Source organism: Aspergillus aculeatus, assembly GCF_001890905.1.
Source record: "Aspergillus aculeatus ATCC 16872 unplaced genomic scaffold ASPACscaffold_2, whole genome shotgun sequence".
NCBI classification, from domain to species: domain Eukaryota; kingdom Fungi; phylum Ascomycota; class Eurotiomycetes; order Eurotiales; family Aspergillaceae; genus Aspergillus; species Aspergillus aculeatus.
The window spans coordinates 217,319-242,241 of NW_017962977.1; the positions used below are offsets into that span (position 1 = coordinate 217,319).

The window sequence follows — 24,923 nt, forward strand, 5'->3', positions numbered from 1 at the left end:
ACCAGCCAATTTACCTTTTGAATCTCAGGGTGCAGAAGAACACAGCATGCTAAGTGAATGGTTCTAAGGATGTGTTGTGTGCTCTTTATATCGAGGTAAAATCTGTCTAGCAGCCCATGAGCAAGGAGTCTTGTACCGGGTCATCACCTACAATGTCCCTTTTCGGCATCGCCGGTCTAGTCGAATTTTTTTGGGCCGATGCTCAAGAACCATGAATGCGCTGGCGTGGTGCTAATTCAACCGAGAAAAGTAAGAGAAGGAAGCTGCTTCACGGAGAATTCCGTCCCAGTGCGACAACGTTACTATCAGTTTAAACTGTCGCGTCCGAATCGGTTAGATCGCAGCTTGCATCTAAAAACTCTTCTGCTGCCTCCGTATCCATCACCTATAATCCCCGTAATAATAGCCCCTGACAAGGACCTCATATTGATTTGGTGGTGGAAAAATTCTAGAAGGATACAGTGTTGACCAATCCGTGCTTGAGGATGGCCGGATCAAAGGGAAGACCCAACGCCTATGGGGGATGAGCGCGGAATGGCGATGACGTCTGCCAGCATCGATAGTGCATCAAGTCGGGTCGACGGCATTGTGGGGCTTGACCTTCGAACCGTCGCCATCATTGTGTCCGGTGGATTGTGGCTAGGTGCATACAGACTGAGTCCATTCCTGCATCACCGCCACAGAGAACCATGGTTCAGAATCCTCTAGTATGTCCATCCTGGCAAGAAAGGGGGTCGTTATGAGACTAATCCGTAAATCTATTTGTCCTTCTTGCCAATCATTGTTCTTGTTTGAGCTTGCTTTGCACCAAAGGCCCATATTTCCCCCGAAAGGGGCTCCAGCCACAGTTGGGGTGAGATTCACTGCACATGGTGCTCTGGTCTGCTGTCAGAATATCAGCAGTACCCACCATGCTAGCGTTTTGGCGAATCCCAAGGGAGATGGCGCCCCAGCGGTTTTGAGCCACAGAATAGATTGAGGCGAGGGGTCAAAGCGGCAGCCATTATTCGATTGCTGACACGGTTGATCCCCGTAGGGCACGTATGCTAGGTCCACGGCTCAAAAGCACCATGCAGGGATTATCGTGCAGACCCTCCTTTAACGGAAAATCCATAACAACTGCCTTCAGCATGTAAAGCGGGGTTCAGATCACGGTGATTGAAGCATTACTGGATTGCTCTTCTCTCGATTGCTGATAACAGCGTAAAGGTGATACTGAGCATGCAGTAGGTGTAGGGTCCTTTCAACCCGCTTGGCTGCTTAAGCAACACACCGAAGACCGCAGTGTCCGAGATCCGACTTCGGCAACTCCAGATCTCGCGGGAGAAGTTTCCAGTACTTTACACACGGTTAAGGCGGATGAGACTGACGCATCCGACCAGCGTCTGAAGAACCTAGCTGAATGATAAAAATTTTCACTGGATCCCTGCCGTAGCTGAGGGGCCTCAAACATGATGTTTACTAAATTAGAGGATGAAGAGGTTTGCATAAGGTGTCCGAAACCGATGGTATGACGGCTGTCATTCCATGGTTGGGCATGATCTGGATAACCATGCTCTGATTTCCATGGGAATAATGAACCCGCAGGGACCAAGACCAGATTGAACCTTCTGGTGAGACTTGCAGATACTCGTAGATCAAAGAAGATAGTGGTTGTTGATGACGATGGAAGATGATGAAGAAAAAGAAGATTATGATGATGATGATGATGGAAGTTGCAATTGTCACAAGGCAAGAAGCAGTTCCTCAAGTGGGGGATCACCTGGTTTGCCTGGTTTGCCTGCCCTCGTGGCCTCAGGTTTCATTATCTGCCCCTCCCTCTTTCTTGCTTGCTTCATCTGTGCTTCCTCCACTTCATCATCGTTCATCAACTTTATTGCGTCCTTTCACCTTTCACCTTTCACCTTCCACGCTCCACGTTCCACATTTCCTCCCATACATGCTGCATGCTACATTATGTTACACTTGACGCAAATCGAAAAACTCTGAGCAGATGACAGATGATCAGTGAATGAATGAATGAAAGCCCCAGCAAATCACCACTGCGGCCCGGCATACTTAATCTTTGGCGAGGATTGGACTAATCCCTCTTCTGGTGCCCGTTTTCTTACTCGGAGCAGTCATCTTTGACTACCCTGCATTCTATTTCGTCTTTCTGACGACGGTGTACGCCTGCCTTGTTTCGTCCTCGAATCAAGTTGAACCTTCGTACAGCCTTCCGCCGACGCCCGTCGGTTGTTGACACTCGGCAGCCTCTCTCATCAGCCTCGCTTACCCCACTTCGCTGCAGTCCCTCCATCTTCCCGTTCTTCTTCTCAAAACTGCCTCTCATCTCTCCTTCATCTTTTCTTGCATAAGACAAACTCGTTTCTTTCCATCACTTCACTATTACCTTCACACATTTGGAGTTGTATTCTTCATGTCATACGTCTACAGAGAGCGCGATCGCGAGCGGGACTGGGATGACTCCCGCTCGACCGTATCTATCAAGCGTTACGTCATCCCCTCGGAGGAAGAGCGTGAGCGTGATCGTGAGCGTGATTTCTTCTATCGCCATGAGGACCCGGCCGGCCAAGAGCTGGTTATCCGGCGCACTCATGAGCGAGAGGAGCCGGTGATGATCCAGAGGTACGAACGAGAGGTTGACTACGACTCGCACCCACTTGACTACCGCTCCGAAAGAGACTATTACGAACGTGAGTATTATGTGCCCGGGCGCATTCGCAGTCACCCCGCCCCCGTTATCATTCGTGAAACTCAGCCAATAATCCTTCTTGAAGCACGCGGCCCCGTCTACGTCAATCCACGAGAGTCTGATTATGATATTGTGCGACGGTCGGAAGTGGATCGCGAGCCTGGAGGCTATTACTATCATCGTCGGGTCCGCGAGTGGGATGAAGACCGTCGCTCCCGACGCGAACTTAGCCCCAGCGACTCTGTCTCACAGGCTACGCGCCGTCGCGATGAAGAGGACTACAGCAGCGATGAGAGCATTGTGTACATTCGCAAAGAAACACGGGAGTACGATGATCATCCCCATCGGCGGCGACATCTAGCCGAGGGTGCCCTAGTAGGTGTCGGGGCCGCAGAACTTCTTCGCAACCATCACAAGAAAGAAGGAGAAGAAGTGCCCGAGGGAGTTGGCCGTCTGGGACGGGACGTCGGTGCCGGTGCATTGGGTGCCATCGCTGCTGAAGCAGTCTCACGTGCAAGAGAGCACTATCGCAGCAAGAGTCGTCATCGCTCCCACTCTTTCGATGACGATCGCAGATCACACTCCCGTCATCACCGCCATCATCGTCATAGCCACAGCCGTCGAAGTCGCAGTCGCTCTCACTCCCACTCGCGCGCGCGGACGCTCGCGGAACTCGGCCTAGGTGCCGCTGCTATTGCTGGGGCTGTCGCCCTGGCACGAAACAAGTCCAATTCCAACAAGGACAGACGCAGCCGGTCTCGTCACCGCCGTGCTGCCAGCTCCACACGGTCGTTGCCACTGAACAAAGATGGGGAGCGCAGCCAGTCCAAAAGTAGAAAGCATATGGCGGAGGCTGGCCTTGCTGGAGCAGCAGTGGCAGGCCTGATCGAGAGGGCCCGGAGCCACTCACGTCCAGGGCGACGTGATCGGTCTCGGTCCAAGAGCGTCATCAGGAAAGCCCTGCCAGTACTAGCGGCCGGCCTTGGGACAGCTGCGGCTACTGGATTATATGAGAAGAACAAGGACAAGAGAGAAGCCTCACGCAACAGGGAACGTCGACGCTCACGATCTCGCAGCCGCGCCCCTTCAGAGGTTTACTCTGATCCAACAAAGTCCTCTCCTGGTCTGATCGAGTACGGAGAACACCCAGTCCATGGTAGTATTCCTGCCAACTATTACGGTCGGCCTGGGAGCTCACATGGATACTACTCGGATGCATCTGACCCGGTTGCAAGTGGCGCAGCAGGCTTCGGATCAACAAGGCGCCGGCCTTATAGCCGCAGTCGTAGTCGCAGTCGAGGCCGGGCAGCTCGCTACAGTAGTGATTCGTCCGACTCAGAAATTGACAGCCGGAGAAGACAACGAGGCGGGCACGAACGGCATCGCAGTCGCTCGCGGGAATTCGCCGAGGCTGCTTTAGGAGCTGCAGGAGTCGGTTACGCAGCCCACAAGCTTGCGCAGCGTAATGAGCGTAAGAAGGCAGAGCGAGACCGAGACAGATCGGGTAAGCGAAGGTTGAGTCTCTTGAAGTTTCCAAGTGCTGACCAATCATGAGCCAGATGAAGAAGCTCCGTACCAGCATGATCCGTATCCGCCATCTCCTGCTGCCCCTCGGCCGATCGACGATCACCAGTACTACCCTAACACCAATCACTTTCCTCCACCCCCTGGCTCCGCGCCTCGCACGGAACCAGCACCTTACAACCCTGCCGATTACCCACCTCCACCCGGCGCTGTGCCACCGCAGCCGTATGCTCATCCTGCGCATCCTGAGTCAGACCCGTATGCACCTCGGCCCCGAAGGGTAGAAGAGAATGTGAGTGCCGCATGGAAAACTCCCCATCGCCCCGTTGCCCAGGATCACATATCATATGGTGCGTTCAGGGAAGGCTGCCTTGCATACAAAGGGGCCCTTGCTGACATGGCATGTAGGTCTAGATGCACGATCATCGCTAAGAACCCCGCGCCCGAAAAAGCGACCACCCCGCGCCGCCAGCCAGCCGGCAAGGCCGAAATCGGTTGCCTTTGACCTTGAATCGAAACATGAAGGACAGCATGATCCAGGATACGAAACGGATGATAGTGACTCTACCATTGCATCAATACATGGCTATGGGCGCAACCGCACTCCACGCCGGCGCCACTCGTCCTCTGAGCCGTTCGCTGCACGTACTCGGTCTGAAGATCGGTGCCGCAAAGATGGGGCGGAATCTGATTCCGACTCTACTATTGATTTGCCTGACCGGTTTGACTCGCAGGGACGCCTTTTACCCCAGCCCGGAGATGATCCTTTGGCGGACGGATTGGAGACACTGCTCAGGGGAATCAACCGTGTCTTTGTTTAACTGACTTTTGTGGTTTTGTTTGTGCACCTTATCTTTCTTTCCTTGTTATGCCTAATGTTTCTTTTCTCACTAATGTAGTAACGACGTGATGATCATGACAATCTCGGTAGTTAATGAATGAATGGATGGATGAATGTCAATAAAGTCCGACGTCCGGCCGAAAGGATTTCCATGGAGTATGCAGGAGGGCGGTCACTTATCGTCACCTGCCGATCCGCTGATCTGATCATTTGCCTAAACTGGTGGCATGCATGAACCATAACCCTATCAAGCAAGTACTCGAGAACATGCAGAGGTACGGAGTCTGCAGTGGTTAAGTTGGGTTCACTTACTTGTTACCTGAATATGGTGGAAGCGCCGTCTTCAGTTCCGCACACCATCCCGTGCACAGTAACCTGTATGTACAGTACAGTAACTCCACGCCAGAAGAGTCCACCCCTGAGCCTCGCCAGGGTCTTCCTTCTTTCAAGCCCCTTTTCCTGTTCACATTCCCATCATCCCATGTAGAAGAATTGAATCACTGCACACACAACTACCGGTACACCTGATTCATATGATCGTCAGGAGTAAACTCGACCCAGGGCCAGCGCCAACCCTGATTGCCGTAGACGGGACGGACGGCATGTACCTAGTATGAATCCCCCCCCCCCTCTCTCATCCCCATTGACAGCACAATACATATCACAATTTTATAGGTCAACTTGTAACTAGCTATAGAAGACGAAGCCTTTTTTCGTTTTTGTGTTCGTTTCCATACCTAGCTCTAGCTTCGGAGCCGAGCGCGGGGCGGCTCCGGGGGGGGCAGGGGGGGGCGAGGGGGCACACGCCCTTTTTTGCTTGCTTTTTCATTTCCATAGGGGACCTTTCTTTATTTCCTGCCTGCCTGGCTACCTGCCTTCCTTGAGGAAGGGAATATGAATAGGGGATGGCCTGGTATTGATGAGAAGATGCGTCACCGATGCGAGGGATAAAACGGCCCGGTGGGTGGGGGTTGAAGCCTGACGGTACTATATCCGCACCATGTTTCTTCTCCTCCTCCAATTTGTAGAGCCCTTCCACGGGACATAGGCTATTCAGCTGGTTTACTACATGATCAGGATAATTTCTTAAGAGCCAGATGAGAAAGATTCCAATACTTCTAGGTGACGAACAGGACAGACAAGCGCATATCCTGAGCCTTCTCGTTGCGGCGGAAAGTGAGTGATACTTCTTTCTCTGAGCCTATCCTTCGTAGACAACCTCCACCCGCTGCGAATGGGGCTTCGCATCCGGATCCTCCTCGCCTTGCTCGCCGGCCGCGACTACCTTGTCGCCAAACGACGCGGCAATCTCCTCCAGGGTCTTGCGTTTGGTTTCCCTATTACCCGTTCCGCGCACGTTAGTCATATCACCTTCCAGTAGTCTCTTGCTTTCCGTCTTCACAAGAAGGTAGAAGAATAAGTCCGTGGAGAAGAGACTTACGGGAAGTAGAAGTAGGCAATAACCAAGAAGAAAACAGTGCAGGCCACGAAGACGTAGTAGTAGTTCTCGTGGATATTCGCGAAGGCGCTGGGGCCGGCTTCGGTGACTGCGTCATGAAACAACCATAATAGTGTCAGTAGATGTTCTGCGGGGCGTTTGAGGGGAGGTACTTGTCGTGGCGAATGAGGAGGGAGGGGCAATCCTACTTGCGACGTTGACTATAAAGTGAGATGCTGCGGCCAGTCCCATGATCTTGCTACGAAGCGCAATGGGCAGAACCTCGGCGCCGTATAGCCAGGTGGTACTGTTGAGCATGCCATCTGTGCAAGTTTATGGCACTTAGTAATCGGGAATATGGGGATATGGGTTGCGTTTCTTCTGCGGACATACAGTAGACCACCACAAACAGGTAGATTCCCAGGATGGCAAAGCCTTTCCCGACTCTATTGTCCGTGTTCTGGAATTCTCGCTGCATGACGGCGGCATATATTTCTATGATGATGATTCCTGCGAGCCCCGCTAGGATCATACTTTGTTTAGTTAGCTTCTGGGGTGACTGGGATTTTGTGGGTTGGGTTGGGCTGGAGACATACTTGCGACGGCCCCACTGATCTGTGAGATACTTGGTGGTGAGGCAATTAGTTATAAACGCGACGGTGCCGTATACAGCAGCTAGGGCTAAGATGGTGTGGGAGTCAATGCCGAGGGATTTGTAGAGTGTTGCTGGTTCAAAGCCATCAGTTTCCTTCGTCATTGGGGGGGAGCCTAGGTGGGCAAGAATACGCACTTTGGTAGTACTGTGGCTCTGTTAGCATCTTATCTTCATCGGGCTTGTGAGAGACATACCTGGATGACGTTTACGCCGGTAAGACTCGTCATGGTCTGCACGGCGATCGAGCTATTCGACCGAGTCAGTGGAGTCAGGCCTCCCTCGTGTATCTTGCACATGGACCTACACTAATGCGCGTCGTCGAAACATGCGGAAGATATCTTTGTAGGAGGTTATCTCTCTCTCCTTCTCGTACTGAATCTGCGCAACCATCTCCGAAAACTCCTGATGAGCCTCGTCCGGACGTAAATCCCGCCGGCCTCTGATGAACTCGCTGCGCGCCTTCTCAATTTGACCTACGCGAATCAAGTGGCGTGGAGAGTCGGGCATGAAAGTGACCAGTCCGGCGAACATGATGATGCCCCATGGGACTTGGATCGCCAGAGGGACCCTCCACTGGACCTGACCATAGGGTGCATAGCTACAGGCGTATCCGACCCAGTTCGAAGCCATCGTTCCGAATGCAATGCCGCAGCCTGAGATACCCCCAATCAAGCCGCGATAACGAGGGGATGATATCTCGCTGAGATAGATCGGGACTGTGGCGACCATCCCGCTACCAACGCCATGATCAGTTCCCTCCTCGATTGTTGGTTCACGTGCCCGGGTACAACTTACCCAACAGCATACCCGGCCAGCAGGCGGCCAGCAAGGAACATTCCGATGTTCACGGCCGCGGTCTGGATGACTGTCCCGATGGTGACAACAACACACGACATCTCCATAAAGCGAAGTCGACCGAGTTTATCTCCGATTGCAGTCTGAGTGAGCGCGCCGCATGCTTCGCCAGCGATGTACACCGATACAACCTACACGGGATTAGATATAAAAGCCCGGAAAAGAGGTCTTTCTGACTTACGGCTCCTGTCAGGCCATTTGACGGGTGATTCATGTAGTCAATCCAGCTTTCATGGGCGATTGCTGAAGAGCCGTTAGCTGTCGTCGTGGGAGGGTCGCTGCACTAGGGTCTCTCACTTGTCGTAGCGATGCCTGTGTCAAATCCCTAGAAATAGCTTATGTTAGCGACGGGATAGCCCTCAGACGCGACACGAGCCTGCCTTACAAACAAAAACGTTCCGATGGCAGCAAATATTGCCACACCAAAAGCATACCAGACCGCCATCTTGTAGCAGAAAGAGGGATTGAAGCCGAAGAGAGACTAGTATCATGCATACTCTTCCTGACAGTGAAGAGGTGACGCGTGAAGGCGCTGGGCGTGCGGATATATAGCTGCACGGCCATGAGCCGAGGGTGCAGTTGTACGACGTCAACATCGACTCGGAGGATGGCCGAGCAATGACGACCAATCCGGGGTATGAAGTTGGGGAAGCGGGCCAGAGTTTGAGTACCCCGTATTCTGTAGATCAGACCTCAATCATGCCAGCCGCAATGCCGCCAGTTTCCCCGCACTCGACGGGAAGCATAGTCTACAGTTGGTTGTTCGGTAGTTGATGGCCCGAGAGGTACAGTTGCATATCTTGCCTCGTGGTAAAGGCTTTGTTGTTGTTTCTTTCAGAGATGGGTTCGAATGATACGATGGCAGAAGTGAGGGCAGTGTTGATGACAAAGATGACGGCGTCAAGGAAAGTCATGAAGTCACATCTGTAGATGAACGCATGGACAATCGAAGTACGTAGCGGGTGGACCGATGGATAGATAGATCCCTTGAAATGCGGGGGATCCCATCCCGCCCCCGTGACAGCCAGGATTGGCGTGGGGGTGACTGGATTAGTCTCGTCTTCGGCTGGATGGTTTTGGTTAACTGGTTAATGATTGTGGTAGACAGGATAGTATCACGCGTACTCCGTAGTTATGCTTTCAATCCTACGATATATATCTGGTAGCCAGCTTACCGAAAAGAGTCAGCATGCAGTGCTAGGCTAATAAAGGACCTTTTCAGCGAGTCCCATTGGACATAAGAACCAGCATTCTAACAGGATTAGCCAGCCTCACTAGCCTTGAGCTATGAAGCAGACTCTACGAATTCTCTAGAATACTTTCATGGTATATATACAGTACTATACCTAGTACAGTCCATACGTAACTAGTAGTCCTCACTCCAGCCGATCGAAACATCCCCCGCTAAACCCAAACCAGATGCCCCCCTAGTTTAGTCTAGCGCGTCAATCAAGCGAGGCTAGCATTACTAGCGCCCTTTTGCCTCCGGGTCTCCCTATATAAAGTGCAACCGCCCGGCACCCTTTTAGAATTTTTTCTCTTTTCTTTTCCAGCTCTCTTTGCCTTTTGGCTTAGATCAAGTGTAGTATCTGTTCTTTTCAGTTTAATCTCTGAAAGTGTTCTAAGGAACACAACATTGATTAATCTTATTTTTGTACTCTGCAGTCTGACCTCTGTGCTTGCGCATGTCGGACTGCACAGTGTCATCGGGCTTACACTACCCCCGATCGACGCGAACCCCTTTTTTTTTCATCAATCTGGCCGGCTTGTCCGACTGCTTGGAGAAGAAAGTATTAAGTAGTATTTTTGTGTTAGGTAGTGGATGAGTTGTATGCAGAGTAGAAATGCTATCTACCTTCTCATAGGCAGTGTAAGTAAGCCGTAGTCTCGTTCCATTAGATCGTGTTGGTGGTTGCAAGGCTTGGGAGGCACGGGTTTGCGATCAACCGTTCCATATCATATCACCGTTCTCTCATAGATCTACAAATGCTGCTACGCGGTATCAGGAACACGGGTAATTTCGTCAAGAGACTCGTCAACTAGGAGTCATATATTCTTTTTTTCTTTTGAATATGAGGACCCTATTTCATTTTCCATTGCCATTGTCATATGCCACCGCCGGATTAGCAATGCAGGAAACCCAGAGCCGAACAAGAAAATCGCAAATTTAGAAGACAAGAGCAGCACCCTTGGTCTTCTTGTCTCCACTGTTGGTCGAGATCGATTAGCATCTGCCGAGAGATAGGGCGCGAAGTCGGGCAAAACATACCCAAGCTCGAAGTGCTTGCAGCGCTTCAGGGAGAGCTGCTTCTTCTGCTTGCAAGCAGTGCACTCAAGACGGAGGACGATCTTCTTGGTGGTCTTGGCCTTCTTGTGGAAGACGGGCTTGGTCTGACCACCGTAACCGCTCTGCTTCCGATCATAACGACGCTTACCCTGGGCGAACAGGGAGGCCTAGAGGGAAATCACAAATTCTGCATCAGTACGCCGCTCGTTGTTCGAAGAATTCCTCAGAGGCGAGGCGGGGTGGTGCTATTCACCTTGCCAGCCTTGTACTGGGTGACCTTGTGCTGGGTGTGCTTCTTGCACTCCTTGCCCTTGCAGTAAGTCCGGCGGGTTTTCGGAACGTTGACCTGAATTCGAGAGAATAATGAATCAGCCTCTGCGGGTGAAGATGTATTTGTCACTGGACGGCAAGTATAGTGTGTTCCCGGGTGTCTTGCGTCGTATTGTTCATCGGCGAGTGGCGCGGTACTGAATCTTGGGGAATATTGAGCATTGATCGTTGCGTTCAGGCAATAGCGAACCAATTTTGGCACATTCTTTCTTGTTGCAGGCCGATGATCTCGTCCAGATTGCACAAAGTATTCCTTTCGAACGCCTCACACCAAAAATTATCGCTTCGGAATTGCCATGTCGAATTCTTCTTCATTGTCGGCCATTTTTGTCATCTTTTTCGGGTGCCATAACTGTCGGTCGCAGGCGATTCGTACGGGCTCGTAGCTGGGAATCCATCCATCGGAGAAGTATCGAATATCGCCCACTCGCTCTTCCAACATATGCCGATTTGTCGAACAAAAATTCTCGGACGCCCAGGAACACGGAAACAAAGGTGAGAAAATTAACGGGACAACATCCTTACCATTTTGACTGATTTGGCCGGATCGCGAACTTGGTGGTCGTTGATAGTCTCTTGTCGGGGAGGATCAAGTCGGGCTGGCGGCGGTGCGGTGGGTTGTGGGATTTCGTTCGCTTAGGGTGCGGCCTAACCGCGTTTGTGTGTCAGCAGCCAAGACTGACTGTATCATGCCTCAGGCAACTATAGCTATCGGGCCCTCTTCCGCTTTTGTTATCATTTCAACCATTGGTATGAAACAGACCATAACTAATTACCCCGATGACTTCAACTGAAGGTTGGCAACCTCTATCGGTGTCTACTTCATGAGTCTCTACCTAGTATCTCAAAAGCCTTTCCCTACATGGGCACACTCTCCGCCTCCATAGAATGACCTCCCAACACAGACTTCCAGCCCTCGCTCCTCTCCCACGATCCACTCGCCTTTCCGAGGTATGGGCTCTCGTTCACTGGGCCAATATTCCGCCCGGAGCCTCTCATTAATTGACTCAAATTTTCGAATCAGTAAGGCAATTTGATCTTTATTGACCTGTTCCACCCCGGCTGGACCAGGCGTCTCCAGCAAGAACCCCTCGCGAGTGATGAATCGTGCGATGGTGATATGCGCCGACGGAGCAATGTACCTGGGCTTCATGGGCAGTCCGATTGCCGCAATCTGCGCGGAGACGTCTCTTCGTAGATGGTGGTAAGTATACTGATCATCGTGGCCTTCTTTCTCGTGGGCATGGCCCATCATATCCCCACCAGTTTCAGGGACAAAACTCAGAGCCATTGCCGTCGCATCGTAGCTAATCACCGGCTTGAATAGCCGTGTGCGATGGTGGAAGGTGCAGTCCGTCAACTGCGGTATGATCCCACTGCGCTGCAGACGAGTGACCAGGCCATCTATCTCTGGTTCCGTCCGGCAACTAGCTATCTCCAGGGTAGTCATGTGTAGATAGTCTGAAGGTGTAAACCAGAGGCCTAGCCATTGTTTCATGTCCAAATCAGCGTTCGTACTCGGCGACTGGGCCCAGAGTTAGTCCAAAGGGCGGGTAGGATGCACGAACTAGGAGCAACATCCCTGATCTCTCTTTGGATCTCAGCCACTAGGTCTCGAATATGCTGCGGTGGACGAGCGAGGATGGTTAAGCTGTGTCGCGGGTCAATGAACGGTGCTGTCGCAGTGCTACCTTGTTCGTTGTTTGCTTGTTCATGCAGGCGTGCAAGAATATCGTCGATCTGCCAACCGGAGAAACTGGGATCGAGCAGCCGTTCCTTTTGTTGGATGTTTCGATTGGTTCGATGGGCTTCGTAGCGAGCTTGGAGTCGTGTCTGTCAACGGATGAGTGTGCCTGGTTCGAAGATCTAGCCATGGAATCCTCCTGGGTGAATACCGGGTCATTGTGGCATTCCGCAATGAGTTCATTGAACGGATTAGATGTTTGGTCAGTAGTACTCATTTTCGTGGATCCAGTAAAGAGGATGAAGAAAGGCAAGTCTAAGTAGTGAGTGCGTTGGAGCTTACGAAGAATTGAATCTGTGGGGATGATGAGGTGCCACTCAGTGCCGCTAGTTGCTATATATAACGGTCCATAAACCCAAGCATAAGGCCGGCAAAGGTCGTTGATAAGATGCTCGAGCTATCCTCTCTCCGTTATAGTCATTTTAATATCCATCAAGCAGAATGACTCTTAATTACTACTTGTATCGAGTTTCCAACGACACTACTAAGAGTAGGACCGCTGTGCAGCTCCTGGGTCTTATGGGTATTCAATTAAATACTATTGTTGCTCTCGCCGGGCCTCCTCCCAAGTCCGATGCCCCACCAGAAAGCGACCCCGCCGCGGCTTTCCGTCACGGAAACAACCCTCCTCTATGTTACTGCTTACTACTACCCCAACTCACATCTCGCATACCCGGTCATAAGTCTTCTTGCGCTGCGCGATCGCAACTATCCTCAATTATTACCCGATCCTTCACCATATAGACCGTCCCACCTTCTCAAAATGTTGATCAAGTGAGTGAGCCTGCGGCGCGCCGTCCAGCCCGGCCCCGACTTCTCCACCCCCCAAGCCCATGACGCAGAGGGGGAAACACCAAGTCGTCGGAGCATCGGTCATGAACCAAACTAGCTAACCATCATATTTCCGCTGCAATACAGAGTCCGTACTCTCACCGGCAAGGAGATCGAACTCGATATCGAGCCCGACTACAAGGTACCTACCTACCTACCTCCTTCCCTTACGTCGCTTACCTTCTGCTCCACCTCCCCTCCCCTCCCCGGCGTGTCTGTGATTCCGTGCGTCGCCGTGTAACGAGGAGACGAACGAGGCAGGCAGCAGACCATCAGCCCAGGCTGCCCCTCAAGCCCAAGAGAAGAATTTCTCTCGAAGCTCTCACCACAGCAACAGCATCGGCTAACCAATCTCCAAACACACCGCAGGTCTCCCGCATAAAAGAACGTGTCGAAGAGAAAGAGGGCATCCCCCCGGTCCAGCAGCGACTGATCTTCGGTGGCAAGCAGATGTACGCCTGCCCTTTCCCAACTCCCGAACCTTTACTTCAATCGAATGTGTTCCAAGCCCGGAGGAGAAAGAGAAAACTCACCCGTGCTTCGAAAAAACAGGGCCGACGACAAGACCGCCGCAGAATACAACCTCGAAGGTGGCGCCACACTACACCTGGTCCTCGCGCTTCGTGGTGGGTTTTAAGAGCGAAAAGGACTAGAGAGGAAAGGAGGGAAAGACAGATGCCGATTGGTAGCTGTGTTGTGCATGGAAAATAAATATCGGTTCCTCCCTTGACAGTTATGTCACCACCATCATACTCATACTCATACCCATAATCATGCCTATCTACCCCGTTGCTACGCTTCAGGAACTGGTTTCCTGGAATGAAAACATCATCATGGCCGTTTTGCTTTGCTCCATCACAGGCGTATAGAGTCGAGTCGCGTATATGTCGCTTTCATCCTTGGACCCTAGCGCGATATTGAACTGTGGTTCAGCAGCAATACAATAACAGACCGCTCATCAACTTGTTTGCGGTGTGCGAAGCGCGGTTATTGATGGGTTGGAGAGGTTTGCTGCTGTAAATCATAGCTGGGAAAGAAGAAGTATATGTATACGTGGATCACGTTGCAGTGTAGCAGAGGGTATATAAGATTCATAGACCTCGTACGGAATATAAGTTCAGACCAGTTCGCCTTAAAAACCCGTTCTAGATATGACCACCACCAGCAGATAGGAAAAACTCCTTGCGCCGAATCTGAAGCCAATCATGTCTGAAGTGCGCTCTGATGGAGGAAAAGAGGAAGACAAAAAACGCAAATCATCGGAATAGTATAGGGGCAAATAGAATGACGGTCAAAAAGATGCGGGTGTACCGGCCATTGTCGGAAAGGACAGCACGGCCCACGTCCAAGAGTGGTGTATATATGGCTCAAAGAAGAAATCATCATTCGAATATCATATACCAACTTATATGTCAGTTCAGTCTTTTCTTCTTAGGTTGGAGGAAAGGATTAGCGGGCGCAGGTCTTTTCCGAACTATAGGAGGACGGGCTCCAGGCGCGGTCGAGTCACCTGCATCTGTCTGTGGCCTAGTCAGTCAAGATCCTAGCACAGAGAATATCAGTTAGGATTGAAAAGAGAGGGGAAACAAACCGTAGAGGGTGATCCCGCCACTCCTGGGCGTGTAGTCCGCGCCGTGGTTTCTGAAGCAGGCGAAATCCCCAAAGTGCCTGCTGGTCGTCCGGAGGCTATTGCCCGGAGTCGAGCTTCTCTATCCCGGAGGGTGGAGTTGACTGCTAGGTTATTCTGGCCTGCAGAGACCGCAGCACTCTGCATCCGGGACCGTCCGGGTGCCCTCATAGCTAGAGCCATGTTATCTCGTCGGCGGGGGACGGGAGGCTCGGCAGGACGCCGATGTTCTTCAATCAAGGACCGTGGAGCCTGTCTGACCTGCGAAGCTCTGTTGTTCAGCTGCTTTGTTGGGATGGCCAGCACACTATTGCGCTTCGTGGCGGTGAAAATGCTGTTCTTCTTCTTTGTCTCCCGTGGTACGGAGGGTCGTTCGAATTGCCAGGAAGGCGTTCCTAACGGATCTGAGGAGCCCAGTCCAGTCCTCGCGGGAGTGAATACTGGTTTGATACCGCCCATCCTCCGATCGTAGGAAGCGTAGCGCTGCTTCGCAGTAGGCCTCTGACCGGGGAGGCGCCGGTCCGTGATGAATTTGGCACTGTGCTTGGCTCTCTCAGAGCTGATCCCATCCAGCGCCATCTTGAGTTTCTCTGCATCCTCATCAACTGCCCGTTGTACTTCTTCCTGAAGCTCGCGATATACGTCATACCAGCAATCTGACTTCTCGGGCACAGCGTCCCTGTGCGATTCTGGAATGTCCCGCTCGATGAATTCACGCCATATTTCTTCGTCATCGCGCATGAGATGAGGTGACTGGATTTCCAATGCTCTCTGTAAGATCATGGGCGAACGGTTAGTCTAGAGCCTTCTTCCTATGGCCCAGCGGCGATTGCGCGACTCACCAGTTTCTCCGGACTCTCCACCTTGAGGAGGAACGGACGAGCAAGGGCATAAGGGATGTTTCCGATATCATTTAAATCTAGGTAGCACCAGTATCAACGATCAGATATCTCAGAGTTGACTCAGGCGCGACCCACATTTGACGTTCCTGATCGCAGTTGCCGTGCAAAGCTGGAGTAATGAGGGCGGCGGCATTTTCTTTTAATCGGGGGCAAAATCATATAATAACCAAGTTCTGGGCATGAGATATCTATCACATATGACCAGAATGTGAAAGTTGAATGTAGAAGACATATATAGAAGAAGTCCTAAGAGCCTAAACCGCCATCGCGAGAGCAGCTCTGACCCATTGGAGTTCTTTTTATGCGCCTTTTGTCGAGCTCGAAGGCGGATGGCTACTACCTGGTACGAGGAGATCATACACCGTGGACAATGAGCTCATTGGCCCCGTCTGGTGAATAAGCCTGACGTACTGCCGAAAGACACCGCCGGCGATGATGGCTTGGGCGGTGTGCTGGCACTTCCTCGACTCCCCTCCTTCACGTGCTGATACTAATCATCTACTGCAAACAATGCAAACTGTCGTTCGATAGCATCATACCCAGTGGAGGGGCAGAACAAAGCAATTTACCCAACGCAACAAAAGAACACTCCTCAGACTCAAATCTGTGATCACAACTTTTTGAAAAGACTTTTGTATAGTACAGGTCAGTCGATCAATGCCTTTGTCATTTGTCCCAGAGGTGTTTTGAGAGCATTCCGAAACTTGAGCTTGTTCAGAGCTCTCCACTTTACAAATGCATCGAGTTCTCTAGTGCACTGCTCGCCATCTCCCCAAGCTTCAGTGAACACGCTGAATAGGGTCATGGCCTCTGCAACATGCTAGTATCAGTAGTGTGACAATACTCATCTCTATATCTACATAGATCTTTGGTCGCAATGGCACCCCGCTCTCAACTAGAGATTGCTACGGCATCTGTCCAGCGCTTGATCAAGGAAGAAGCGTCCTATCACCGCGAGCTACAGCAGCAAACGGAGAGAATCAAGAAATTCGAATCTGGCGAGGGTGGGGACGATGAGAACAAGGAGTGGACTCTGAAGCAGGAGGTCTGTACCGCCAACAAATCCCTACGCCAGTGCTGCCACTGACAGTCCTCGTACGACAGCGCCTTGCCCTCGAGGAGACTAGGAAGGTCCTTCCGACCCTGAAGCAGAAGATTGTGGATGCGATCGCTAAGCTTGATCAGTCGCTGGTACGCTGCTCTCTAACGTTTCGATTGATTCTACAAGACTAACTAGCTTTTTGCAGATCGAGGAGGGCAAGAAGGGCGCCGAGAGCAATGTCGAGCAGATCAATGCTGCCAAGGAGGCTATCTCCCAAGCCAGAACTGCAGAGCGAGAGATCTCGTAAATCAACGTTCACTAGTTCTGTCTATGCAATTATTGAAAAGTACAACATGGGAAAAGAAAACAGAATTGCTGTAAATAACAGCCACCATGAATCCAAACGCCGCCAATTAACTCCGTGCTTAATGCTGGCTCATAAAAGCTTCCGATCATCAAGTAGTATCCATTCTGTCTGTCCGATCGTCCTGCTCTTCTCCCTCTTCCAGTTCTTCTTGTACCTCGCCCTCGTCCTCCATCGTGGTGTCCAGATCAGGCGAGCGTTTCTCCTCGTCACCCGGAACCGTCACTTGCCGCAAGGGTGACGCCGCACCGGTCGTGGCTGATCTATCCACTTGCAACCCAGCTGACAGACGACCGAGCTCCTCGGGGCTCTGATGCGATGAAGCCAGGCTCTCCGAGTCGGGATGAGGCGTATTGGCCCCGCTCGATTTGCCCTTGGAGGGCACGTCGCCGTCATCGCCATCCTCACCTTCCTGCATTCCCTCCCTGCGCTCCACTTCCTCCTTCTCGTCGCGAATCAAGCGACGCAGCTGCATGCCTTCCTCAACGATGCGCCCGAACTGCTCCCGCCGCTCCGCCCACGTCTGCGCGTATTCCTTGCTCTCCTTCTCCAGATCGGTTATCTCGGCCTGCAGCTTCTGTAGGTTGGCCTGTTGGTCCTCGCGCGGTTTCAGGAGCCGGTTGCTCGTGATCTTGTCCGCCAGTTCGTCGTAGCTTTTTCGCAGCGCTAGCAGCCGTTGGGCCTCCTCGAGCTGAACCCGCAGCTCGGAGGTGTTGTCGCGGACGGATTGCATGGTGTCCAGGATGCCCAGCTTCTCGGTCGCGTACCGCTCGCGTTCCTTCTCGTTGCTCGTGAGGAGGAACTGGATGCGCGCGATGCTGATTTCGAAGGCGGCGAAATCCAAGGCGACGTCATCGCGGAAATGGCTCCAGTGCTCCTGCCGCTTTTGCTTCTCGGCCTCCGCCGCCGCCGCCGCAGCATCCGCCGCCGCAGCATCGTCGTCCATTCCATCCGGCGGAGGAGTCGGGGGCAGTGTGGTGTTCGAGACGAGGACCGAATCGTTGTTCAGGAGACGTTTCGAGATCCGCTTGAAGGGCTTTTCTTCGACATTGAGAAGGCGCGACTTGTGGAGTCCATCTGCACGAATTAGCGGGGAGTGTCGGTGGTTGAGAGTGTGGTGGATTGAGGAGGGAAATCGATACGGATTTACCTTCTTCTAGCTGATCGAGTAGCCCATAAGATGCATAGGATGCCATTGTGTAGGAAAGCCGCAAAGAAATGTGACTTTTAGCTCAGTATTGTTGAGCGGTTCGCTGAGGTGTCGGGGAAAAAGCCGATGCGGCGGCATAAAGTGAGTGGGTGAGTAAGTGAAGCGGTCGGCAGGGATCCGCGCGCTAGGCGGAAAACCAACTTTCTGCTCTTCCATCGAGCTGGTTTGTTTGCTTTCCGCTGTTTTTACTGCTACGCATGCAACCTCGGATAGATCTCGATACACTTCACTAAAATTCACCCTCCCCTAGCATTTAAGCTGGCTCGCATTATAGATTGGACTCACATTGAATACTCCCGAGCTGTTGTCAAATGTGCTCTCTGATGGAGCATCATGGTCTTTTCAGAGTGTGGGAAAGAGTTAGTTGTATGCCAGACATGGGAGTTAAGTCCGTACCTGGTCATCTTCTGTATACAGCAGCGCATCTCGAAGAAGAATGGCGAAAACTGATGTGATGCTCGACAGGCTTCTACAAAGTACTATCTACTCATGTAATTGCCTTGCCTTGGAAGGACAGCTCGGACGCTGTCGGAACGGATGGCCATGGCGCTAAGCTCCACTTTATTGAGCTTAAATCACCACGGCCTATTGCGGGTTCAAGCGTACAGTACTTGCAAATGCATGTCCAGAGACTAAGTTCCACATTCTACTATTCATACAGGGCAATGCTTGATCTTGTAAGCGCTACAGGAGGGCAGTGACAGTCATCTTGAACTACTCTGCAGTTTGCCCCCGAGCACTCCCGCCGATGGACAGGGACTGAGTTGAGACTCGGGCACAATACCATGCTACCCGAGATTTCTGCAATCTAACTCATGGTTGTTAGTGCATTGATATCAAATCTAGGTGCCTCGTCTAGTCACTGTCTTCGATATGCTGTCCATAGAGGTCTCCAAAATACTGTGCCGCTCGATTGTGAAGCCTGTGAATACAGTTTCATACACGCTCTGCCGACACCCAGGAGTCGCTCAGGCATCGGTACCACTCATGCTAGGACGAGTAGTATCATGCATGGACTAACAATTACCCAGTTTGAATGCTTTATTTCCAGAACCTCCCTGCTGAAAGCCTGTGATGATGACCTGCATATCATGATTCTCAGATCGCCCGGAATGATATTGATAGCGAGAGTCAAGGCACAGCGCCTGTGGTTCCTTAAGCGTACAGCTCTGATATTCATCCGACCTACGTAGATTGACTACTGGAAGTCAAAGCATGTTAGTTGGGTACTGGAGAAAACAATGTAGTCAGATCACGTACACAGAGGCTTGCATAGCTGGAGAGAGTGTGTGAATCACCGATTGCCACGGCCTATGCTAACAAGACAGTTGTGAATTCAAGCAGGGGAAGAGAGATGGTCTTATAAGCTGGTCGAATCTCCCATATGGAACACGTACAGTACAGTACTTCAATTATGATGGATTGTACTCAATAACTTAAGGTACCTTAATGCCAAGACCAGAGCAGCACGCTAATCCCGATCTGGTATTGCGTTGTCACCTCCACCTCTTCTGGGCTCTTCTGGGGCCAAGAAGTACTGTAAGTGCAGTGTCAGTCCACGGATTACCACTGCAATTGAAACAATTACCTAGTACTCCGTACTCCGTATTATCTTTCCAAACCCCTGGTTGTTTTCACACTCCCCATGGTTTTGACTCTACTACTTGCTTTTGATTACAGGCCCGTCGAGGGCTCCTCATAATCTCTCTACCCAGGCTGCTGCCTGTGCATGATCTTTCTAAACAGTCTCCCAAATAAAACCTGTCTATCTATCTATTTATTTAATTTAAAAAACTTACCTTCGGCCCCCGATAGGAAAAAAGCTGGGAGAAAACTGCCGCAGTACGCGCGAATGATGCCGAATCAACTAGCGCCAGATTACACACCAATGTGCTGAGAGTCTGAGGCAGTCGAAGTCTTGCTGAGGGACTACTCCCAATCAGACATCATAACATTTAATCTTCATTGCACTCTTTCTTGTACACGCGCCATCGTGATGGCGGAGATGTACTCGGGGCTCCACGTGGGCCAGCGGTTCGGCTCGCTAGAAGAGTTCAAGGCACTGGTACGGACCATCTCCGTGAGGCAACATTGGGAGCTCCGCGTCACAAGAAGCAACAAGAAGAGCGTGGTAATAGGATGTCGCTCTTCAAACAATTGTTTCTTTCGAGTCGTCTGTCGTGCAAACAAAAACGCGACCTACATTAGCAGTCTCCAAGACAGTCATAACTGTCGACGCAATGCGACCCCCACATCGAGAACACCGGCTCGCTCGGAGGCTTCGCATGTCCGCTTCCTCCTTTCGGAGATCCCCAAGCTTTTTGACATGAGCCATAACGTCAAGGCCCAAGATGTTGTCGACGCTATCAAGCGATATCATGGATACGACATATCCATGCGACAAGCGCAACGAGCACTTATTCGCCTACAACAGAAAGAAGTCCAGAACCAGAGCGAAGAGACCAATACGCATGACTCCAGTGGTGAAGATCAACCAGACAGTCCGCCATCTCAGATGGAGACGCAGGCGAGTAACTCGGCATTTGGCAGTCTTTCCAGCCAACGCTGGATTTCGGAAAACATCCCATCGGCTCTCATTGATAGCATGCACCAGGGCGAAACCCATCGCAACTCACTCTCGATGTCCCATCTTCACAGTCAACCCGTACAGCCACCCCTTCAAGTCCACCTTAACCATCAAGTGCCGCACCTGCGCCAATTACACCAACCACCCGAGGCTCAATCTCAGGATCAAACCAGTATCAGCCACGGCATTCATCACCGAACTGACTATGGTGTAGCCAGCCCCGGCCAACCGTCTGTTCCAGAGCTCGGACAACCCAAAATGCAGACCCAGCCTTCGAGTAACGGCCATCCTACAACACCGCAGGCAATCCTGACAAACTTCAAGATAGAATTTACATGCACCACATGTGGCGCATTGAACCAGAGCTTTTTCCCCAACCACGGGAATGTCATGGACGGAAGCTTTCTTCCTCAGCACCACGGACCCGACCAAAGTACTACTACCACCGGCGGAGGTCCTTCGGCACAGTCGGTTCAGGGACACGACAGTAACAACCGCGCCGGAGGACCCACGGGCTACGAAGGAACTAGCGCGACAGGTACACGTGGCGTGCAGCCATCTTGGACGGCAGGTACCCTGGATCTTACACTTGCACATACGCACTCTTAGGTTCGTGTAAAGCTGGAGGCAACACCCCAAGCTGTAACAAATGTTAGTCGCGCTTTGAGACTGGAAATTCCTGTATGAAGCATGTTACACAGCACATCGATTTGCCCATAAACGCGTCAGCACCTGCTCACGGTCACCCAAAGTTGAGATCGAGCGTATCTTTCGCACGTCAACAAATCCATGAGGTTCCACAGGGAATGAACCCCTAAAGTAAGTTCCACCGCATTGAGTTGAGATAATAGAGGCTGCATTCTGAATCGCTGCATTGAGGCCGATTTCCCAACAAGGATATACCTAGGGGACTGTCTTGCGAGACAGTATGTCATGCCCGCCCCATGTCAATCGCCAGCCTCTAACACAATCCCATCTGGGTTGGTCTGCGACTCAAGCCCTAGCAGATCTCGCAACTCGATCCTTGGTTTAAATTGATCCATCGGTCTGGTTGAAAATCGAACTGATTGGTTGCCAACGTCGACTTTAATGAAGAGACCAGGGTGAAGATCTTTACACAAAGCAGTTGCAGCTAGCAGAGCAATGCTGTGCGCTGTAGACATATATTGCGAACTGGTTTCATGGAAAGCCCAGTCTCCGCACAGACGTTTGGGCACGAAAGCCAAGAGATCGATATTCGAAAGCTCCGCCAGTTGCGATGAGATCTCATCCGGCAGGACTTTCAATTACCGCATAGGTCGGCAAGCCTCCGACAATGCTTGTCGGACATCCGAAGCGCCGGTCAACCCAACTTTCCGCCACACAGATCCACTTTCCCACTGAAAAAATGTTAACTGACTGGGCAACCACAGCGCGGAATCGGTCCGGATTCCCTGGCTCGGTTAGGTTTGAAACAGCTCATAACCGATAATGGCTGTGACAATGAGCAAAACGGCCATTGCCATTATGTCCGAGTCGCCCAGAACCGTCGGCGGTCCGTCCGCTGCCCTGCGGAGCTGGACTGATAAAGACTCGCAGGGAGGATGATTTGGTCGTCTCCTCCAGCATTTCCTACTAAATTGGCCCATTAACCGGACAGACAGGGGTCGCATGACGATATTCTAACTCCGCCTCAACCTATCTCCCCATATATAGCAGTTTGACTGTGTGTAGGTACTGGATCTGACCTGCACTCCACTCACGACGGGGACAAGCTCTAAATCTTCGATACGACATTCGATATTTGTGACACGAACCTGGCTCCTCGGGTCAACTGAGACCATCTCCAGCCCCATCTAGACCATTGTCGAGCTCTTCTAAAAGTAATGTCCGAGGCCATCTTGCTGTCCAGACCGTTATTATTCTAGGGGAAGAAGAAGAAAAGATGAATCGGCAACAGGCGGCCGAGAAGGCTTTACACGACCAGACCAATATCCTCCCCATTGGGCAACTGCTGGTTGTCTTCTCTGGCCTGGCAGTCTCTCTGCTCATTACTTTTGTCGATCAAAATGGTATCAGCGTCACACTTCCTACGATAGCCCGCGACCTCAATGCCCAGGATACGATCTCCTGGGCAGGAACCTCGTCTTTGATTGCGAATACCATGTTCACAGTGCTGTACGGTCGACTTTCTGATATATTCGGTCGAAAGATTGTCTATCTCTGTGCGTTAGCACTTCTCTGTGTCGCTGACTTGCTTTGCGGCCTTTCCCAAAATGCCCCCATGTTCTACGTTTTTCGAGGGTTGGCTGGCGTTGCAGGTGGCGGCGTCACGTCGCTGACCATGATCATCGTCTCGGATATCGTCACCCTCAGGGAGCGAGGCAAGTATCAGGGCATTCTGGGAGCAGCTTTGGGTCTTGGAAACGTCATTGGCCCGTTCGTCGCTGCAGCTTTTGTCATGGACTCGACCTGGCGAGGATTCTTCTGGCTCTTATCTCCACTGGCGGCGTGTTGCATCATCGTCGGATATATTCTCATCCCCAACAATTCCCGGAAGGATAGTTTCCGGAAAAATGTCCGCAAGATTGACTTCTGGGGCGTTCTCGCCTCGTCAATCGGCATCATTTTCTTGTTGATCCCCATCTCTGGGGGTGGGTCCTATTTCAATTGGGACTCGCCTATGGTTATCAGCATGCTCACTATTGGAGGCTGCGCCATCCTCGCCTTTATTGTGATTGAATGGAAAGTGGCGGTGCTGCCTATGCTTCCAGGTATGTCCCAGTAGCCATCCTACAGATATTGGATACTAACGACTGCAGTGGTGTTCTTCAAGAACAAAGTGCTCTGTGCTCTGTTTCTGCAGAGTTTCCTTCTTGGTGCTGTGTATCAGTCTTACCTATACTACTTGCCTTTGTATTACCAAAACGCTCGCGGATGGTCTCCAATTGTGTCTGCTGCGTTGACTGCACCCATGGTAGCTTGCCAGTCACTTGCATCGATCACCTCCGGACAGTACATCTCACGCATGAAGCGTTATGGAGAGGTGATCTGGGCTGGCTTTTTCATGTGGACATTGTAAGTAACTAGTCTGTTCCCTCCCTTGCCAACTTGATTGCGCATTCTGACCCGGTCCCAGGGGTGCTGGTTTGATGCTACTATTTGATCAGCATACTAGCCCAGGTGCTATTGCTGTTATTGTCGGCATTGCTGGCATTGGCGTCGGCTGGACCTTCCAGCCGACCATGATCGCTTTCCAAGCCCATGCTACTAAATCACAACGAGCCGTTGTGATTTCAGACCGGAACTTCTTCCGTTGTATCGGGGGTGCCTGTGGCTTGGCGGTCTCCGCAGCCCTACTCCAGGCCACCCTACGATCCAACCTCCCAGCCGGGTATAAGGACGTTGCGGAATCATCGTACACGCTTCCGTCCCGGAACGGTATCTCAGATTCCGATTGGGAGCAGATTTTGGCAGCTTACGTGAAGGCATCCCACTCTGTGTTCATCTTGCAGGTTCCACTGATCGGAACGTGCCTTCTTGCGTGCCTGTTCCTTCGGGACCGAGGTTTGGAGCGACCGAAGGATCCGCATGAGATCGAGGAGGAGAAGAGACAAGAAGAGGAAAAGCGGAGACAGGAGGAAGCCCGAGAGCAGGAAGAGCAACGGGTTGCTGGTCAGGATGTGGAGGCTCAGGTTCCGCCCCCACCTGAGTCAGTCGAGGGCGGTCATTCTATCACATATCCTATTGATGTCGAAAAGAAGGAACGAGAACAACAGGGGCCAAGGGACGAAAAAGGGTATCGCGTTGTGGCGCTTAGTTGAGAGGGTTTAATTATCAGTACAATACAGATCGAATGGAGACATAGAATAGAAATGAGCAAGAATGCTTAGCGGCGGACAGAACCGCGACGTCTTGGCAGACTTCGGAGGGCCGACGCCCATTCTGTCTCTATTCACCCCACTTCTCCGACAACCACTCCGTCCCTCCGACACCAAGCCTGCTGCGTGCA

General features: G+C 51.7%; 10 protein-coding genes across 10 annotated transcripts; 5 read left to right on the forward strand and 5 right to left on the reverse strand.

The window, feature by feature from the left end:
* The first annotated feature begins 2,398 nt into the window (after positions 1-2,398).
* Positions 2,399-5,417, forward strand: ASPACDRAFT_1878367 (DUF3824 domain-containing protein). Its single transcript, XM_020198135.1, has 4 exons — positions 2,399-2,696; positions 2,781-4,199; positions 4,255-4,515; positions 4,628-5,417. The coding sequence occupies exons 1-4, from the start codon at positions 2,420-2,422 to the stop codon at positions 5,038-5,040; spliced, it is 2,370 nt and encodes a 789-aa protein (XP_020059713.1). The 5' UTR covers positions 2,399-2,419; the 3' UTR covers positions 5,041-5,417.
* A 427-nt stretch (positions 5,418-5,844) lies between these two features.
* On the reverse strand, positions 5,845-8,945 carry hxt8 (putative MFS monosaccharide transporter (Hxt8)). Its single transcript, XM_020198688.1, has 12 exons — positions 8,394-8,945; positions 8,306-8,333; positions 8,190-8,251; positions 7,949-8,139; positions 7,458-7,886; positions 7,348-7,399; positions 7,289-7,298; positions 7,095-7,224; positions 6,892-7,031; positions 6,708-6,821; positions 6,502-6,607; positions 5,845-6,397 (listed from the first exon to the last, which is right to left on the reverse strand). Exons 1-12 carry the CDS (start codon positions 8,451-8,453, stop codon positions 6,262-6,264), a joined length of 1,458 nt encoding a protein of 485 aa, XP_020059714.1. The 5' UTR covers positions 8,454-8,945; the 3' UTR covers positions 5,845-6,261.
* Positions 8,946-9,883: 938 nt separating this feature from the next.
* Positions 9,884-11,171, reverse strand: ASPACDRAFT_1862649 (60S ribosomal protein eL42). The gene is made up of 4 exons (XM_020197798.1): positions 11,151-11,171; positions 10,549-10,641; positions 10,278-10,462; positions 9,884-10,215 (listed from the first exon to the last, which is right to left on the reverse strand). The coding sequence occupies exons 1-4, from the start codon at positions 11,151-11,153 to the stop codon at positions 10,176-10,178; spliced, it is 321 nt and encodes a 106-aa protein (XP_020059715.1). The 5' UTR covers positions 11,154-11,171; the 3' UTR covers positions 9,884-10,175.
* A 58-nt stretch (positions 11,172-11,229) lies between these two features.
* On the reverse strand, positions 11,230-12,895 carry ASPACDRAFT_111122 (uncharacterized protein). Its single transcript, XM_020195516.1, has 3 exons — positions 12,521-12,895; positions 12,194-12,458; positions 11,230-12,107 (listed from the first exon to the last, which is right to left on the reverse strand). The coding sequence occupies exons 1-3, from the start codon at positions 12,584-12,586 to the stop codon at positions 11,470-11,472; spliced, it is 969 nt and encodes a 322-aa protein (XP_020059716.1). The 5' UTR covers positions 12,587-12,895; the 3' UTR covers positions 11,230-11,469.
* Positions 12,896-13,052: 157 nt separating this feature from the next.
* ASPACDRAFT_74985 (NEDD8 family protein RUB1) lies at positions 13,053-14,142 on the forward strand. The gene is made up of 4 exons (XM_020204343.1): positions 13,053-13,143; positions 13,288-13,342; positions 13,570-13,652; positions 13,753-14,142. The coding sequence occupies exons 1-4, from the start codon at positions 13,133-13,135 to the stop codon at positions 13,835-13,837; spliced, it is 234 nt and encodes a 77-aa protein (XP_020059717.1). The 5' UTR covers positions 13,053-13,132; the 3' UTR covers positions 13,838-14,142.
* Positions 14,143-14,278: 136 nt separating this feature from the next.
* On the reverse strand, positions 14,279-16,008 carry ASPACDRAFT_74986 (elongin A domain-containing protein; the record flags this gene model as incomplete). The annotated part of the gene is made up of 4 exons (XM_020204344.1): positions 15,805-16,008; positions 15,670-15,746; positions 14,792-15,598; positions 14,279-14,720 (listed from the first exon to the last, which is right to left on the reverse strand). Coding segments are annotated over exons 1-4 (1,045 nt in total), but the record flags the coding sequence as incomplete, so codon positions are not given.
* Positions 16,009-16,606: 598 nt separating this feature from the next.
* On the forward strand, positions 16,607-17,078 carry ASPACDRAFT_56800 (putative tubulin-specific chaperone Rbl2; the record flags this gene model as incomplete). The annotated part of the gene is made up of 3 exons (XM_020203173.1): positions 16,607-16,774; positions 16,834-16,920; positions 16,977-17,078. 3 exons carry the CDS (start codon positions 16,607-16,609, stop codon positions 17,076-17,078), a joined length of 357 nt encoding a protein of 118 aa, XP_020059719.1.
* A 148-nt stretch (positions 17,079-17,226) lies between these two features.
* Positions 17,227-18,467, reverse strand: ASPACDRAFT_1862656 (uncharacterized protein; the record flags this gene model as incomplete). Its single annotated transcript, XM_020197799.1, has 2 exons — positions 18,286-18,467; positions 17,227-18,212 (listed from the first exon to the last, which is right to left on the reverse strand). Exons 1-2 carry the CDS (start codon positions 18,329-18,331, stop codon positions 17,227-17,229), a joined length of 1,032 nt encoding a protein of 343 aa, XP_020059720.1. The 5' UTR covers positions 18,332-18,467.
* A 1,874-nt stretch (positions 18,468-20,341) lies between these two features.
* Positions 20,342-21,541, forward strand: ASPACDRAFT_39001 (uncharacterized protein; the record flags this gene model as incomplete). The annotated part of the gene is made up of 1 exon (XM_020200531.1): positions 20,342-21,541. The coding sequence occupies one exon, from the start codon at positions 20,342-20,344 to the stop codon at positions 21,539-21,541; it is 1,200 nt and encodes a 399-aa protein (XP_020059721.1).
* Positions 21,542-22,856: 1,315 nt separating this feature from the next.
* On the forward strand, positions 22,857-24,735 carry ASPACDRAFT_21728 (putative MFS transporter; the record flags this gene model as incomplete). Its single annotated transcript, XM_020199050.1, has 3 exons — positions 22,857-23,685; positions 23,734-23,989; positions 24,051-24,735. The coding sequence occupies 3 exons, from the start codon at positions 22,857-22,859 to the stop codon at positions 24,733-24,735; spliced, it is 1,770 nt and encodes a 589-aa protein (XP_020059722.1).
* Between the last annotated feature and the right edge of the window lie 188 nt (positions 24,736-24,923).